Raw genomic sequence first — 16,840 nt, forward strand, 5'->3', positions numbered from 1 at the left:
GCAGAGGGCATTGCACTAGATTTTGCAGTCCATTCCACTTTCCACTTGAATGTTATCTCCAGTGCCCATAAAAAACAAGAGACAATGAAATGAGGTTATTCTCCAGTGTCGAAGACAAGCCCTGTTTGGATGTAGGAGCTGATTTGATGGACTCTCCCTCTCCCACCAGCCGATGTGGTGGAGAGAAGAGAGGGCCTGTTTGGATATGCATCACAAAGGCTTCCTGCAGTATTGATCTGCAGTGGGTTAAGGCAGTCTATCAGCAAATGTCCCTCTCTGGGAAAAATAACAGCTGATTAAAAACACACAGCAGCCTGGCAGAAGGCTGCTGATGGCCGGTTATCTCAGCCCAAAGGTCAGTGTGTACAGATATAATCCACTTTCACTTAACAGCTTAATTTAAATCACACCTCATGCAAATGCTGCCATTTGGCAGTCCCTTTATTTAAGGTTGGCTATTATTTAATAAGGTTATACGGTATTGTATAGATTTTTTTGCGCTCATGCTAACAGCATCAGGTCTTGCAGACAAGAAGCTGAAGCTCTTTGATCTTGAATTGTAGCAAGAACTTGTTTCCTTTTTCCAACCACGACACTAAAACAGGTGCACCCAGGTTTGCTGCTGATGGAAGCAGTTATATCTGAGGTTCAGCACTAGTGTGTAGAAATTACAAACCTTTTTCAAAACTGAGAAAAGGCACTTTAATTTATTAGAAACATACATTTAATCAAATAACTTACAACTGGAGGGTACTGTATATTGATACATTATATAACAATACAAAATATAAACACAATTTTGCACAGTGTAAAGTTCATGGTAAATCATAAAACAAACTAAACAGTATTGTCACAATAAAAATGCCATCCTTTGAAATAAATAAAACTGTGAGTTTCGCACTTCACAGACCCCAATATACAATTGTAGAAAATACATTTTCCCCAGTCTCCAAATCACACACTAGCATGAAACTCAACAATGAAAAAAAAAGTATAAACATAAACAAGGTGGACTAGAAAGAACCATTTCCTTTATCCTTTCCATTGTAACAACAGAATGCAGCAGTACTATGGTGGTGTTGGCGGTGGGCACTACACCTTTCCTTTAAAACAACTAAAAAAGACTAGAGCTTTTGCCCATGCAAATTAGAAAATCGGTTCTTGTCTTGAAAGGTATCTTATAGGTAAAGTGGAAAGGTCAGAGGTCAGAAGCGTTCCTTGGGTTCGCTGAACTTGCGTTTCTTCGACACAGAGGCCTGGACATCCTGACTGCAGGGGAACTCGAACTGCGATATCTGCTAATCAGAGAGTGTCAGACAGTTTACTAACTAATGCAAGACTCTAAAATGAATAATGATTGCCAAACAATATTCTGTAAACATCTAGATGGGATGGATTGAATGAGTCATATTGACTTGTTAAAAAACATGTAGGTCAGGGAACTTTTATCTTGAAAAGAAAATTTGCACATTATTATCACTCCTGTGAGTAAGACTGGGTGATGAAATCTATGATGCTCGAGGGGGGGTGTCTCCCACCATTTTGTCTTCGATGGGAGAGGGAGTCATCTTGCTGACGCTGTGCACCTCAGTCTCAGCCTTTCTCTCCTGCACACACACAGACCAAAGACAGTAAATCACAGAATGCAGGGAAGTGCTTGTGAAGCTAGACCCATAGATATACAGTTGAAGTCGGAAGTTTACGTACACCGTAGCCAAATATATTTAAACTCAGTTTTTCACAATTCCTGACATTTAATTCTAGTAAAAATTCCCTGTCTTAGGTCAGTTAGGATCACCACTTTATGTTAAGAATGTGAAATGTCAGAATAATAGTAGAGAAATGATTTATTTCAGAATTTATTTATTTCATCACATACCCAGTAGGTCAGAAGTTTACACACACTCAATTAGTATTTGGTAGCATTGCCTTTAAATTGTTAAACTTGGGTCAAACGTTTCAGGTAGGCTTCCACCAGCTTCCCCACAATAAGTTGGGTGAATTTTGGCCCATTCCTCCTGACAGACCTGGTGTAACTGAGTCAGGTTTGTAGGCCTCCTTGCTCGCACACACTTTTTCATTTCTGACCTCAAATGTTCTATAGAATTGAGGTCAGGGCTTTGTGATGGCCACTCCAATACCTTGACTTTGTTGTCCTTAAGCCATTTTGCCACAACATTGGAAGTTCTATTTTTGTTTCATCAGACCAGAGGACATTTCTCCAAAATGTACGATCTTTGTCCCCATGGGGAAACCGTAGTCTGGCTGTTTTATGGCGGTTTTGGAGCAGTGGCTTCTTCCTTGTTGAGCGGCCTTTCAGGTTATGTCGATATAGGACTCGTTTTACTGTGGATATCAATAGTTTTATACCTGTTTCCTTCAGCATCTTCACAAGGTCCTTTGCTGTTGTTCTGGGATTGATTTGCACTTTTCGCACCAAAGTACAGTCATCTCTAGGAGATAGAACGCATCTCCTTCCTGAGCGGTATGACGGCTGCATGGTCCCATGGTGTTTATACTTGTGTACTATTGTTTGTACAGATGAACGTGGTACCTTCAGGCGTTTGGAAATTGCTCCCAAGGATGAACCAGACTTGTGGAGGTCAGCAATTATTTTTCTGAGGTCTTGGCTGATTTATTTTGATTTTCCCATGATGTCAAGCAAAGAGGCACTGAGCTTGAAGGTAGGCCTTGAAATACATCCACAGGTACACCTTCAATTGAATCAAATGATGTCAATTAGACTATCAGAACCTTTTAAAGACGTGACATAATTTTCTGGAATTTTACAAGCTGTTTAAAGGCACAGTCAACTTGGTGTATGTAAACTTCTGACCCACTGGAATTGTGATACAGTGAATTATAAGTGAAATAATCTGTCTGTAAACAATTGTTGGAAAAATTACTTGTGTCATGCACAAACTAGATGTCTTAACCGCCTTGCCAAAACTAGTTTGTTAACAAGAAATTTGTGGAGTGGTTGAAAAACGAGTATTAATGACTCCAACCTAAGTGTATTTAAACTTCCGACTTCAACTGTACATCCTTCGTGGTCATTTTTACATTACGCTATACAAAAATGTCTTCCATTTGAACAGGGCCAGTAGGAGTTAGATAGTGTTGTATGTTTTGGGGGGCACTGACCAGGGTGGACCTGGTGACGCGTCCGCTCCTGGTCATCTTAATGGCCACTTCCAGGTCAGGTGTCCTCTTTCCCAAAGTATCCATCTGAGACAGACAGGTCAATCAAACGACAGACCGTTACCTTCACAACTGGAGCAGCACCTATATTACTTACAGTACTATCCCACCTATATATTTGTATTGTTCTGTATTTGTATTTGCTTGATACAAAGGCCTATCTTAGTTGTGACTATGCAGAATGTACATTTTGCTGTTATTTTACCTGAGAGTTCTCTGTGCTCTCCTCACACACCTCCATCTTCTCCTGGCAGTTCACCTGGACCTCTTTGAGCATCAAACATGATGAAAACACAATAAAACCAAACATGGATTTCCGACTGCATTTGACTTATTAAAAGAGAAAATAGCACTACTGTTATCATGTTCAGCGAAACTGCTTTATACTAAGATTTGAGAGAGGAGGTCCTACCGGAATTGTCCAAGTAAAGGTTGTTGTCCGGATTTTCCATTACTTTTATCATGCGAGTCTAAAAGTAGAAACCCCATTAAAAATGTTATAGACTATAGGTACATCCCATGGGATAGACAGCAACACCCCCTACTGGGTTAAAACAATAGCGCCATGCCATCGGCACCCAGTCAAATTAGCCTAGAGGCCTCAAGTCTCACCTGCTGACTGCTGATCTTGGTCACTGTCCCTTCCTCCATCTTCAGCTCCCACTTGTCCCTCATGCAGATCGGCTGCTCGTCATCAACCTACAGAGAAAAGGGGACAGCTGTTAATCAACGTGTCACCTGCCAGTCTGGTTGACATTACTCTGACTAGTTATTTCCCCCCTTTCCTTCATACCTGCTCCAGCCTTTCTCTCTCTGTGGTCACGTCCACCTTCAGGGTGTGGAAGGGAGTGTCCACCTCACCCATGGTCAGGTTGACAGGCTCCTTCTCAAACTGCATGCTATCGCTGTCCCCCTCCATGAAGCCTGGGGGTTGGTAGTCCTGGGGAGTGACTGAGATATATACACACATGCAAACACACACACAAACTCTTTATGTGTAAAAAAAAAAAAACATATACTTGTTATACCCTATGAAAGTTGCGCTTCAATTTTACTTCTGTACTCCATCCGGGTTTTGTAGGCTAAGAATGGGCTTAAAATGTTTATTGTCAAATTCATAAAAACGCAGTCATTTAAGAAATATATTAAAGTGTTTTGTATATATTTATATACCATATGCCGGTTTTCAACGTATTTGAGACTCAATAAGCACGAAGCGGAAAAGTTACAACCGTTTAATTTGAACTACACACAAACTACAAATCAAAAGGCAGTAGTTGGCAACTTTCAGTGAAAAACACTCCCAGCTAATCTAATATAAAACACATCAAAAGCCTGTAACTAACAGGTTGTTACCTTCCTGTAAGTCTTCAGCTAAAACAGTCATGCTCCAGCATGCTAACAACGCTGCAGGAGATGTAGTTAAAATGAGACTTTTCTAACTCTCGTGATGTGTCTTACTTATTCAGCTTCAAATATTTTGATAAAAGGCATCGGGTGTGAGCAAATCAATACACAATTAAAAACTGGGTGGTTCGAGCCCTGAATGTTGATTGGCTGAAAGCCATGGTATACCATGGTTATGACAAAACATTTATATTTACTGCTCTAATTAGGTTGGTAACCAGTTTATAATAGCATTAAGGTACAACAGGGGTTGTGCTAGGACACAGCCCTTAGCTGTGGTATATTGGCCATATACCACACCCCCTCGGGCCTTATTGCTTAAATATACACTCAGTATACAAAACACCTGCTCTTTCCATGACATATGGAAGGTGAAAGCTATGATGCCTTACTGTCACTTGTTAAATTCCCTTCAATCAATGTAGATGAAGGGAGGGTGACAGGTTAAACAAAGGATTTTGAAGCCTTGAGACGATTGAGACATGGATTGTGTATGTGTGCCATTCAGAGGGTGAATAGAAAATACAAAAGATTGAAGTGTCTTTGAATGGAGTATGGTAGTAGGTGCCAGGCACACCGGTTTGTGTCAAGAACTGTAATGCTGTTTCCGTGTGTATTAAGAATGGTCCACTAGGGCCTCCGGGTGGCGCAGTGGTTAAGGGCGCTGTACTGTTACAACAGAACCTGTACTGCCCAGGCTCTGTCGTAAGTCCGTGGGGCGACGCACAATTGGCCTAGCGTCGTCCGGGTTAGGGAGGGTTTGGCCGGTATGGAAATCCTTGTCTCATTGCGCACCAGAGATCCCTGTGGCGGGCCGGGCGCAGTGCGCGCTAACCAAGGTTGCCAGGTGCACGGTGTTTCCTCCGACACATTGGTGTGGCTGGCTTCCAGGTTGGATGGCGCTGTGTTAAGAAGCAGTGCGGCTTGGTTGGGTATCGGAGGACGCATGACTTTCAACCTTCGTCTCTCCCGAGACCGTACGGGAGTTGTAGCGATGAGGCAAGTGTGTAGCTCTAAAAAAAACAATTGGATACCATGAAATTGGGGAGAAAAAGGGGTAAAAAAATATATAATTTAAAAATGGTCCACCACCCAAAGAACATCCAGCCAACTTGACACAATTGTGGGAAGCATTGGAGTCAACATGGGCCAGCATCCCCGTGGAATGCTTTCGACACCTTGTAGAGTCCATGCACCAATGATTTGAGGCTGTTCTGAGGTCAATGGGGTGTTCCTAATGTTTGGTATACTCAGTGTAATTAAATGAATTTGATCATATAATCTTGGAGCCCATTTAAAAGACCCAGGACATTACCCCGGAAGTATGATGTCACTTGCGCAGCGTACTGCGTCACATCATCCCCATCATTGTGTGGTCTTTACCGTCGTCGTAGTAAGAGAGTTTCATGTTGAGACAGACATTGTCTGGCAGAGGACCCAGGTTCTGCATCAGTGTGTAGAGTTTACGCACCAGGAGGAGGCTGGACTTTTTTGTGTTGCTGCAAGCCATCTTTCCCAGATTCTTGCTGTTTTTGCTAAAACAAGAATAAATGTAAACATTTTTAGACAATTAAAAGGTTCTTTCTTCAATGTTTCTCAATTAAATTCTGCCATGTTATCATTATGTTATACACATTAGGGTTGAATATTTTCCCGGTATTTTACAAATGTTCCATCCCGAGAATAAATCACTTTTGTGAAGCCGGTAATTCCTGCCAAAACTGGATGTGTCATTCAAAAGCATTACAAAGCATATAAATAGACCTATGTTTGGATTTTATTATAGCTTTGATCGAAAATTCATGCCTGATGCAACCTAAACCTGATTAAATAAATGTTATGAGCCCTACATTAAAGACATTTAATGAGCCCAAGCCCAAAAACGCCCAAATGATTGTACCGTTATCCATTACAGCTACTGAACATGACATAAGACAGAAAAACATAAAAGCACATAGATGTAGCTAGCTACAGTGCCTTGCGAAAGTATTCGGCCCCCTTGAACTTTGTGACCTTTTGCCACATTTCAGGCTTCAAACATAAAGATACAAAACTGTATTTTTTGTGAAGAATCAACAAGTGGGACACATTCATGAAGTGGAACGACATTTTTTGGATATTTCAAATTTTTTTAACAAATCAAAAACTGAAAAATTGGGCGTGCAAAATGATTCAGCCCCCTTAAGTTAATACTTTGTAGCGCCACCTTTTGCTGCAATTACAGCTGTAAGTCGCTTGGGGTATGTCTCTATCAGTTTTGCACATCGAGAGACTGAAATTCTTTCCCATTCCTCCTTGCAAAACAGCTCGAGCTCAGTGAGGTTGGATGGAGAGCATTTGTGAACAGCAGTTTTCAGTTCTTTCCACAGATTCTCGATTGGATTCAGGTCTGGACTTTGACTTGGCCATTCTAACACCTGGATATGTTTATTTTTGAACCATTCCATTGTAGATTTTGCTTTATGTTTTGGATCATTGTCTTGTTGGAAGACAAATCTCCGTCCCAGTCTCAGGTCTTTTGCAGACTCCATCAGGTTTTCTTCCAGAATGGTCCTGTATTTGGCTCCATCCATCTTCCCATCAATTTTAACCATCTTCCCTGTCCCCGCTGAAGAAAAGCAGGCCCAAACCATGATGCTGCCACCACCATGTTTGACAGTGGGGATGGTGTGTTCAGGGTGATGAGCTGTGTTGCTTTTACGCCAAACATAACGTTTTGCATTGTTGCCAAAAAGTTAAATTTTGGTTTCATCTGACCAGAGCACCTTCTTCCACATGTTTGGTGTGTCTCCCAGGTGGCTTGTGGCAAACTTTAAACAACACTTTTTATGGATATCTTTAAGAAATGGCTTTCTTCTTGCCACTCTTCCATAAAGGCCAGATTTGTGCAATATACGACTGATTGTTGTCCTATGGACAGTCTCCCACCTCAGCTGTAGATCTCTGCAGTTCATCCAGAGTGATCATGGGCCTCTTGGCTGCATCTCTGATCAGTCTTCTCCTTGTATGAGCTGAAAGTTTAGAGGGACGGCCAGGTCTTGGTAGATTTGCAGTGGTCTGATACTCCTTCCATTTCAATATTATACTTGCACAGTGCTCCTTGGGATGTTTAAAGCTTGGGAAATCTTTTTGTATCCAAATCCGGCTTTAAACTTCTTCACAACAGTATCTCGGACCTGCCTGGTGTGTTCCTTGTTCTTCATGATGCTCTCTGCGCTTTTAACGGACTTCTGAGACTATCACAGTGCAGGTGCATTTATACGGAGACTTGATTACACACAGGTGGATTGTATTTATCATCATTAGTCATTTAGGTCAACATTGGATCATTCAGAGATCCTCACTGAACTTCTGGAGAGAGTTTGCTGCACTGAAAGTAAAGGGGCTGAATAATTTTGCACGCCCAATTTTTCAGTTTTTGATTTGTTAAAAAAGTTTGAAATATCCATTAAATGTCGTTCCACTTCATGATTGTGTCCCACTTGTTCTTGATTCTTCACAAAAAAATAGTTTTATATCTTTATGTTTGAAGCCTGAAATGTGGCAAAAGGTCGCAAAGTTCAAGGGGGCCGAATACTTTTGCAAGGCACTGTATATGCTCTCTTTGGTAAATAAATTAAACAAGCTCCAGTAATCTTTTTGAGTGTGAACTGTATTACTCTACTGCATTGTTTACACTGTATTATATGGGCTGGAATTACGCACCTTGGTCAAACCATGATAAAGCAGGTAGAGAACGTGTGATTCTGGTGCAGCACATGCAGCCTACAAAGTTACAAGTATAGGCTAGTGAATTTGATTGACATTTTTCATAATATTTCCCCTAATGTTATTAGCCTACCTCCTCTTTCTCTCTCTAGTGTTGCTTCATTCCTTCCTTGCTTCCAACAGTTAAATGAAATAAGTGTTGTTGTCCTTATCTTCATCATTCTAATGACATGCTTGAATAATATAGGACTATTTACGAGGATTGGATGGTTATGGGTCTGCATAATTAACTGCTATATAACCTACCCCCATCCCGCATTTGCTCTTCTTTCAAACTAACCAAGAGTTTTATTAGCTCCTGTATTTAACATTCGGAAAACAAGAGCTTGTGTCCCTCTTCGAATAGTCTATTGGTGTTAGAAATACAAAAAACAAAATTTCCAGCAAATTATTCTAGTCTAGATTTTCCTGCATGGAGCTCCAAGAGCTAAGGAACATTTTTTTACAGAGTCCAACAGAGCACAGGTGCTTGTGTATTGCGCAAGAGACCGAGGATATAAGTTAGAAACGTATTATGCATTAACCGTCATTCATTACATAAATATAAGAATAATACTGCATTTGGATTTATTTCCTGAAAGAGGTAGGTTAGCACATCTAGAGTGCATTCGAGAACTTTTCGGACCCCTTGAGTTCACTTATTTTTTTCCTCATCAATCTACGCACAATACCCCATAATGACAAAGCGAAAACAGTTTTATTGAAATTTTGGAAAACTTAATTAGAAACCCCCCCAGAAATACCTTATTTACATAAGTATTCAGACCCTTTGCCATGGAACTTGAAATTGAGCTCAGGTGCATCCTGTTTCCATTGATCATCCTTGAGATGTTTCTACAACTTGATTGGAGTCCACCTGTGGTAAATTCAAGTGATTGGACATGATTTGGAAATGCAAACACCTGCCAATATAAGGTCCCACAGTTGACAGTGCATGTCAGAGCAAAAACCAAGCCATGAGGTCAAAGGAATTGTCCGTAGAGTTCCGAGACAGGATTGTGTCTGTTCCGAGACAGGATGGTGGCACAGATCTGGGGAAGGGTACCAAACAATTTCAACAGCATTAAAGGTCCCCAAGAAGACAATAGCATTCTTAAATGGAAGAAGTTTGGAACCACCAAGACTCTTCCTAGAGCTGGCCACGCGGCCAAACTAAGCAATCGAGGGAGAAGGGCCTTGGTCAGGGAGGTGACCAAGAACCCGATAGTCACTCTGACAGAGCTCCAGAGTTACTCTTTGGAGATGGGAGAGCCTTCTAGAAGGACAACCATCTCTGCAGCACTCCACCTATCAGGCCTTTGTGGTAGAGTGGCCAGATGGAAGCCATTCCTCAGTAAAAGTCACGACGGCCAGCTTGAAGTTTGCCAAAAGGCCCCTAAAGTCTCTCAAACCATGACAAAGATTCTCTGGTCTGATGAAACCAAGATTGAACTCTTTGGCCTGAATGCCAACCGTAACGTCTGCAGGAAACATGGCACCATCCCTACGGTGAAGCATGGTGGTGGCAGCATCATGCTGTGGGGATGTTTTTCTGCAGCAGGGACTGGGAGACTAGTCAGGATTGAGGGAAAGATGAACGGAACAAAGTACGGAGAGATCCTTGAAGATATCCTGCTCTAGAATGCTCAGGACCTCAGACTGGGGGCGAAAGTTCAAATCGAATCAAATCCTATTAGTAACATGTGCCTAATAAAACAGGTGTAGACCTTACAGTGAAATGCTTACTTACGAGCCCCTAAACAACAATGCAGTTAAAAAAAAATATGGATAAGAATAAGAAATAAAAGTAACAAGTAATTAAATAACAATAGCGAGACAATATACAGGGGGTACCGGTACAGAGTCAATGTGCGAGGGCACCGGTTAGTTCCCCCCCCCCACCCCAATTGGAGTTAGTTACAGTCTTGTCTCATTGCTGCAACTCCTGTACGGACTCGGGAGAGGCAAAGGTCGAGAGCCATGCGTCCTCCGAAACACAACCCAACCAAGCCGCACTGCTTCTTGACACAATGCCCCGGAAGCCAGCTGCACCAATGTGTCGGAGGAAACACCGTACACCTGGCGACCATGTCAGCGTGCACTACACCTGGCCCGCCACAGGAGTCACTAGTGCGTGATGAGACAAGGATATCCCTTCCGGCCAAACCCTCCCCTAACCCGGACGACGATGGGCCAATTGTGTGCCGCCCCATGGGTCTCCCGGTCGTGGCCGGCTACGACAGAGCCTGGACTCGAACCCAGAATCTCTAGTGGCACAGCTAGACCACTACTACAGCGCCTTAGACCACTACGCCACTCGGGAGGCATGGGCACCGGTTAGTTGAGGTAATATGTACATGCAGGTGGAGTTATTAAAGTGACTATGGATAGACAATGGAACCTACCTAAGATGTCACCTATTGAACAACTCTGCCACGCAGACCAACCACTGTTCAAGACCATTTCCCGTGTTTACAATGCTCTTGTGTCAGGACTAACACTGCCTGGGCTAGATAAACCCCGACTTAGATGGGAGAGAGATCTGGGTATTGATCTTGATGAGGATCTATGGAGTGACCTATGCAGGGATGGCGTTACATCCACATTGAACTCCAGATACAGACTGATCCAGTTTAATTTCCTCCATCAGCTCTATATCACCCCATCTAGACTGCACAGGTTCAACCCAGATATCTCCTCCCTATGTTTTAGATGTGGCTCAGATGAAAGAACATTCCTCCATTCCACTTGGCAGTGTTCAAAACTACACGGTTTCTGGCAGGGGGTATGCGATACCATATCCTCAATTCACGGGGTTGCATTCCCTTTAGACCCGGAGGTCTGTCTACTGGGTAACTTTACTAACACCAATCTTAGGCAAAGCCATACTATAAAGCTAACAGAAATATTGCTAGCGATTGCCAAGAAATGTATTGCCTTGAAATGGAAATTGGATTCCTCCCTGCCAGTTGCAATGTGGCTTTCGGAAGTTAATAGTTGTATCCCTTTGGAGAAAATCACTTACTGCTTGAGGAATAAGTTAAAGACATTTTACAGAATTTGGCAACCTTTTATTGACTATATGGAGAATCTCCCCCACATCTCATTGATTGAATCTATATGTAATCCTCACACAATGTTTCACACGTAATGTATATTATGTAGCCTACGGCAGGTGATCCAATGTCTCGTTATTTATTTTTTATATTTTTTTTTAAAATTTCTTAAATGTTTTATTATTGTATGTTTGTTTATATAACTATAATTATAATTTATTTTTGTTACGTTCATCTGTTACTGTCACTTTGTCCTATCGTTGTCTAATATCTTTTCACTTTTGTTTTGAGTGTTCGTAATTGGAAAATGCAAAATATATATATATATTTTTTAAAAGTGACTATAGATAGATGATAACAACAGAGAGTAGCAGCGGAGTAAGAGGGGGGGGGGCAATGCAAATAGTCTGGGTAGCCATTTGATTAGATGTTCAGGAGTCTTATGGCTTGGGGGTAGAAGCTGTTTAGAAGCTGTCTAGACATGGCGCTCCGGCACCACTTGCTGTGCACTAGCAGAGAGAACAGTCTATAACTAGGGTGACTGGAGTCTTTGACAATTTTTACTGTCTTCCTCTGACACTGCCTGGTATAGAGGTCCTGGATGGCAGGGAGCTTGGCCCCAGTGATGTACTGGGCCGTTCGCACGACCCTCTGTAGTGCCTTGCGGTTGGAGGCCGAGCAGTTGCCATACTAGGCAGTGATGCAACCAGTCAGGATGCTCTCGATGGTGGGGCTGTAGAACCTTTTGAGGATCTGAGGACCCATGCCAAATCCCTTCAGTCTCCTGAGGGGGAGTAGGTTTTGTCGTGCCCTCTTCATGACTATCTTGGTGTGCTTGGAATATGTTAGTTTGTTGGTGAAGCTCTCAACCTGCTCCGCTGCAGCCCTGTCGTCCCTAAGCACACAGCTAAGACAACGCAGGATTGGCTTCAGGACAAGTCTCTGAATGTCCTTGAGTGGCCCAGCCAAAGCCTGGACTTGAGCCAGATCGAACAACTCTGGAGAGACCTCAAAATGGCTGTGCAGCGACGCTCTCCGTCCAACTTAACAGAACTTGACAAGATCTGCAGAGAAGAATGGGAGAAACTCTCCAAATTCAGGTGTGCCAAGCTTGTAGTGTCATACCCAAGAAGACTCGAGACTGTAATCGCTGTCAAAGGTGCTTCAACAAAGTATTGAGCAAAGGGTCTGAATACTTACAGTTGAAGTCGTAGGTTGACATAGTTAGGTTGGAATAATTAAAAAACTTGTTTTGCAACCACTCCACAAATTTCTTGTTCACAAACTATAGTTTTGTCAAGTCGGATAGGAATCCTACTTTGTGCATGGCACGAGTAATTTTTCCAACTATTGTTTACAGAGATTATTTCACTTATAATTCACTGTATCACAATTTCAGTGGGTCAGAAATTTGAATACACTAAGTTGACTGTGCCTTTAAACAGCTTGGAAAATTCCACAAAATTATGTCATGGCTTTAGAAGCTTCTGATAGGCTAATTGACATCAATTGAGTCAATTGGAGGTGTACCTGTGGATGTATTTCAAGGCCTACCTTCAAACTCAGTGCCTCTTTGCTTGACATCATGGGAAAATCAAAAGAAATCAGCCAAGACCTCAGAAAAAGAATAGTTGACCTCCACAAGTCTGGTTCATCCTTGGGAGCAATTTCCAAACGCCTGCAGGTACCATGTTCATCTGTACAAACAATAGTACGCAAGCATAAACACCATGGGACCACGCAGCCGTCGTACCGCTCAGGAAGGAGACGCGTTCAATCTCCTAGAGATTAACGGACTTTGGTGCGAAAAGTGCAAATCAATCCCAGAAGAACAGCAAAGGACCTTGTGAAGATGCTGGAGGAAACAGGTACAAAAGTATCGATATCCACAGTAAAATGAGTCCTATGTCGACATAACCTGAAAGGCCGCTCAGCAAGGAAGAAGCCACTGCTCCAAAACCACCATAAAAAATCCAGACTACGGTATGCAACTGTACATGGGGACAAAGATCGTACTTTTTGGAGAAATGTCCTCTGGTCTGATTAAATAAAAATAGAACTGTTTGGCCATAATGACCATCGTAATGTTTGGAGGAAAAAGGGGAAGGCTTGCAAGCCGAAGAACACCGTCACAACCGTGAAGCACGGGGGTGGCAGCATCATGTTGTGGGTGTGCTTTGCTGCAGGAGTGACAGGTGCACTTCACAAAATAGAAGGCATCATGAGGATGGAAAATTATGGGTATTTATTGAAGCAACATCTCAAGTTAAAGCTTGGTCACAAATGTGTCTTACAAATGGACAATGACCCCAAGCATACTTCCAAAGTTGTGTCAAAATGGCTTAAGGACAACAAAGTCAAGGTATTGGAATGGCCATCACAAAGCCCTGACCTCAATCCTAGAGACCGTTTGTGGGCATAACTGAAAAAGCATGTGGGAGAAAGGAGGCCTACAAACCTGACTCAGTTACACCAGCCCTCTCAGGAAGAATGGGCCAAATTAAACAATTTAAAGGCAATGCTACCAAATAATAATTGAGCGTATGTAAACTTCTGCCCCACTGGGAATGTGATGAAGGAAATAAAAGCTAAAATAAATAATTTCTCTACTATTATTCTGACATTTCACATTCTTAAAATAAAGTGGTGATCCTAACTGACCTAAAACTGAATTTTTACTGGGATTAAATGTCAGGAATTGTGAAAAACTTGAGTTTAAATGTATTTGGCAAAAGGTGTATGTTAACTTCCGACTTCAACTGTCTGTAAATGTGATATTTCCTGCCTGTACTTTAGCCTATCGGATTTCCTGTTATTAACCTATTGCCTGATCCCCCGGACGACGTTACTATAGCCTTTTCACTGCCTGTACTGTTGCCTTTTTTGGACCCCCTGTGTATGACCTTCTGCCTGCCCCTGGACCCAGCTACCTGCCTCCTCCTGTGGTCCTTTACAAATAAACACCTGCTGCGCCCTGCGCTTGAAACCAGCTGTCTCCCGTCATGTTCATTACAGTTATAAATACTTTCCAAATGCACTGTATATATAGGCCTATATTTATCAATCTTGAACACGATTATCTATTTTGAATGCAATTTGAATGGAATTGATGGAGAGAGAAAGACAGTGAGAAAGTGTTCACTCATGCACTGATTTAAAGAAACGATACAGGAGTGTTTTAAACTCTGCAATCAAACAAATATATAACCTTTACAATAAAAAAAAAAATAAGGTGATCCCCGAACGCCAGATGGTGATGTGCAAATTAGATGCGCATTCTGTCTTTATATTACTGTAGTGTAGGCTATGCTGCAGCAAATGTAGGTCTACCGATCACAATAAAAAAAAAGTTACCAAGGGAAGGTCTACATACTGAGATGGGCTGTCGGTTCCCACCCTGAGAGTTGATGATTCATTATGCAGTGACCAGAGGGAAGGCCTTACAGAATCCAGATTTAGACATTGTATATAATTTAACAGTTCCATTTCACGTCATGCTGTTCATATAAATAATTTATTATAATTTACCGGTTTCTCAGTTATTTATCCCGGGAAAAGGGAGTGGTTTTGGGCAGTAAATCTCAGTAACCGGGTTCCTGCCATTCAACCCTAATACACATTCACAAAGCTATACCTTTCAAAGTCAATTTTGGGTCCCTTTTCAGTGTATTGGACTTTGAACTGGTAGCATTCAGTAACCTTCTGCAAATCGCAAAGAAAGACCAGTGTCACAATGAGAAAATAAATATACTGTAGTTTGTTCTAGTGCAGAGAATCAAAGCATTACTATGATCGATACCTATGGGGTTAAAAAGTTGTCTATTACCTTTGGATTATCTGGGTCTGTGTATATCTATAGAAAGTGGAAGGATACAAACTTTAGCAACTTAAAATGCTTTATATGCTGAAGAAAATATTTGATGAGATATACTCACAGACATAACGACCGTCCGCAACTGTTGGAATACAAGACATTCATTATATGTCATTAATTAACATTAATAACATGTAGATAATAAATAAACAACTAAATGCTAGTATCTCACTTACATATTTTCTCTGAAGGGCATCAAAGCATCCCTGCATCCTGGGAGGTGTATAAAATAGTCTTAATTAATCAACCCTGAATAAATAATCTAACCAGGATAAAGGGAAAGGATTTGGCCACAGAGAAAACACTGTCCTGGAATTTCCCGACTGAGGCTTCGTGGTGTATACTAACCACTGTACAATCTGACTGGCACCAGGGCAGGTGCGTTCCTCCCTGAGGATCATAACTTTCTGCTCTGTGGCATAGAGACAAGAAAGTGTAAGTCTACTTCTTGAAGATGTTGGCTAGCTACAGTATAATAATTTCAATAACAATTGAGTACATTTAAAAAGAACATAAAATGTGTTTGACCTTCAACAAATTTTCTCCCATAAGCTTTTTCTGGGAAAAGACCCCTGAGATAAGTGATGCTGGAGACTGCAATTGCCAGCAGTTTCTTCACAACAATCAAGGACTGCTGCTCTGTTGAAACTACATTTGGTAGCAACTGGGTGCCCTATAAAATATAACAAAGGCAGGCGTTTACACTAAGGCAATTTGAAGATGTCTGAATAAATAGAGGCATTTAGATATCCATGCTAACGTTATTAGAACATGCCATTTGCTAGCTATAAAACAGCAATTCAATAGGACCAAGGTCTGGCTATGGATAGCCAGAGGTTTTACCTGAGCAGCCCGCAAACGTTGTTCACATGCCATGGTAGTAAAACTAGTTGATAACAAGTTGACAAATCTACAAAATAAAGATCAATTATAAGCCAGATAGCTAGCTATCAAGGTAAAGCTATGTTGAAATAAGTAGCTCGTTAGCTAAGTACTAGTTTACACAGATAGATACATAAATATTTTATACTAATCTGGCTAGCTAATTTAGCTAACTAGCTATCTACATTAAATTTGCTAGCTAACGTAGCTTGCAGCAATACACACAGCCACTGATGTCACTGACTTTACTCTACAACCTATTTGTGATTAGTATGAAATTGCATAGCTCACATAGCTAGCTATTACTACCTAGATAGAGCGCAGTCACACAACCTGCTTTTTTGGTTAAAAAAATAACTACCAAAAACAAGTTAGCTAGCTAGCCAGACCGAATTTACTAAGAAACTGTTGGATGTTGGGTCAAACTCGCGCCAGACGCAGTTACCCGCCAAAAAGGACAGCTAAAGTAGCCAATCAGAGGGCAGCCTTAGATAACGTACATTTTCTTGCCACCACAACATACAGTCCTGGGCGAGGTAAACATCAGTTTTAAATTAAGGTGTTTATGTTGCGGCACTGTATGGAATTTGCTTTGTTGTTGGTGTAGTTTGATGCAACGCTGCGCACAAATTGAATATCCGCACTCTATTGGACACAGCCCTGTCAATCAGCA

The 16,840-nt window shown here is 41.6% G+C and overlaps 1 protein-coding gene across 8 annotated transcripts; it reads right to left on the reverse strand.

Annotated features, from left to right (window-relative positions):
• Window positions 1-677: 677 nt before the first annotated feature.
• On the reverse strand, window positions 678-16,761 carry LOC118367493 (HORMA domain-containing protein 1-like). 8 transcript variants are annotated; one of them, XR_008090406.1, is made up of 17 exons: window positions 16,668-16,743; window positions 16,129-16,195; window positions 15,814-15,958; window positions 15,634-15,697; window positions 15,462-15,498; window positions 15,347-15,367; window positions 15,238-15,264; window positions 15,046-15,113; window positions 5,992-6,143; window positions 3,995-4,152; window positions 3,814-3,900; window positions 3,614-3,671; window positions 3,407-3,468; window positions 3,145-3,228; window positions 2,555-2,714; window positions 1,539-1,607; window positions 1,226-1,295 (listed from the first exon to the last, which is right to left on the reverse strand). XR_008090406.1 is itself a non-coding variant. In XM_035751019.2 (16 exons), the coding sequence occupies exons 2-16, from the start codon at window positions 16,159-16,161 to the stop codon at window positions 1,206-1,208; spliced, it is 1,158 nt and encodes a 385-aa protein (XP_035606912.1). In that variant the 5' UTR covers window positions 16,162-16,195; window positions 16,477-16,761; the 3' UTR covers window positions 678-1,205. The 8 variants fall into 8 exon arrangements, 7 of the variants coding, with proteins under 7 accessions (XP_035606912.1, XP_035606910.1, XP_035606909.1 ...); XM_035751019.2 differs by lacking the exon at window positions 2,555-2,714 and having other exon boundaries at window positions 678-1,298; window positions 16,477-16,761; XM_035751017.2 differs by lacking the exon at window positions 2,555-2,714 and having other exon boundaries at window positions 678-1,295.
• Between the last annotated feature and the right edge of the window lie 79 nt (window positions 16,762-16,840).

This window comes from Oncorhynchus keta, chromosome 34, assembly GCF_023373465.1.
Source record: "Oncorhynchus keta strain PuntledgeMale-10-30-2019 chromosome 34, Oket_V2, whole genome shotgun sequence".
Taxonomy (NCBI): domain Eukaryota; kingdom Metazoa; phylum Chordata; class Actinopteri; order Salmoniformes; family Salmonidae; genus Oncorhynchus; species Oncorhynchus keta.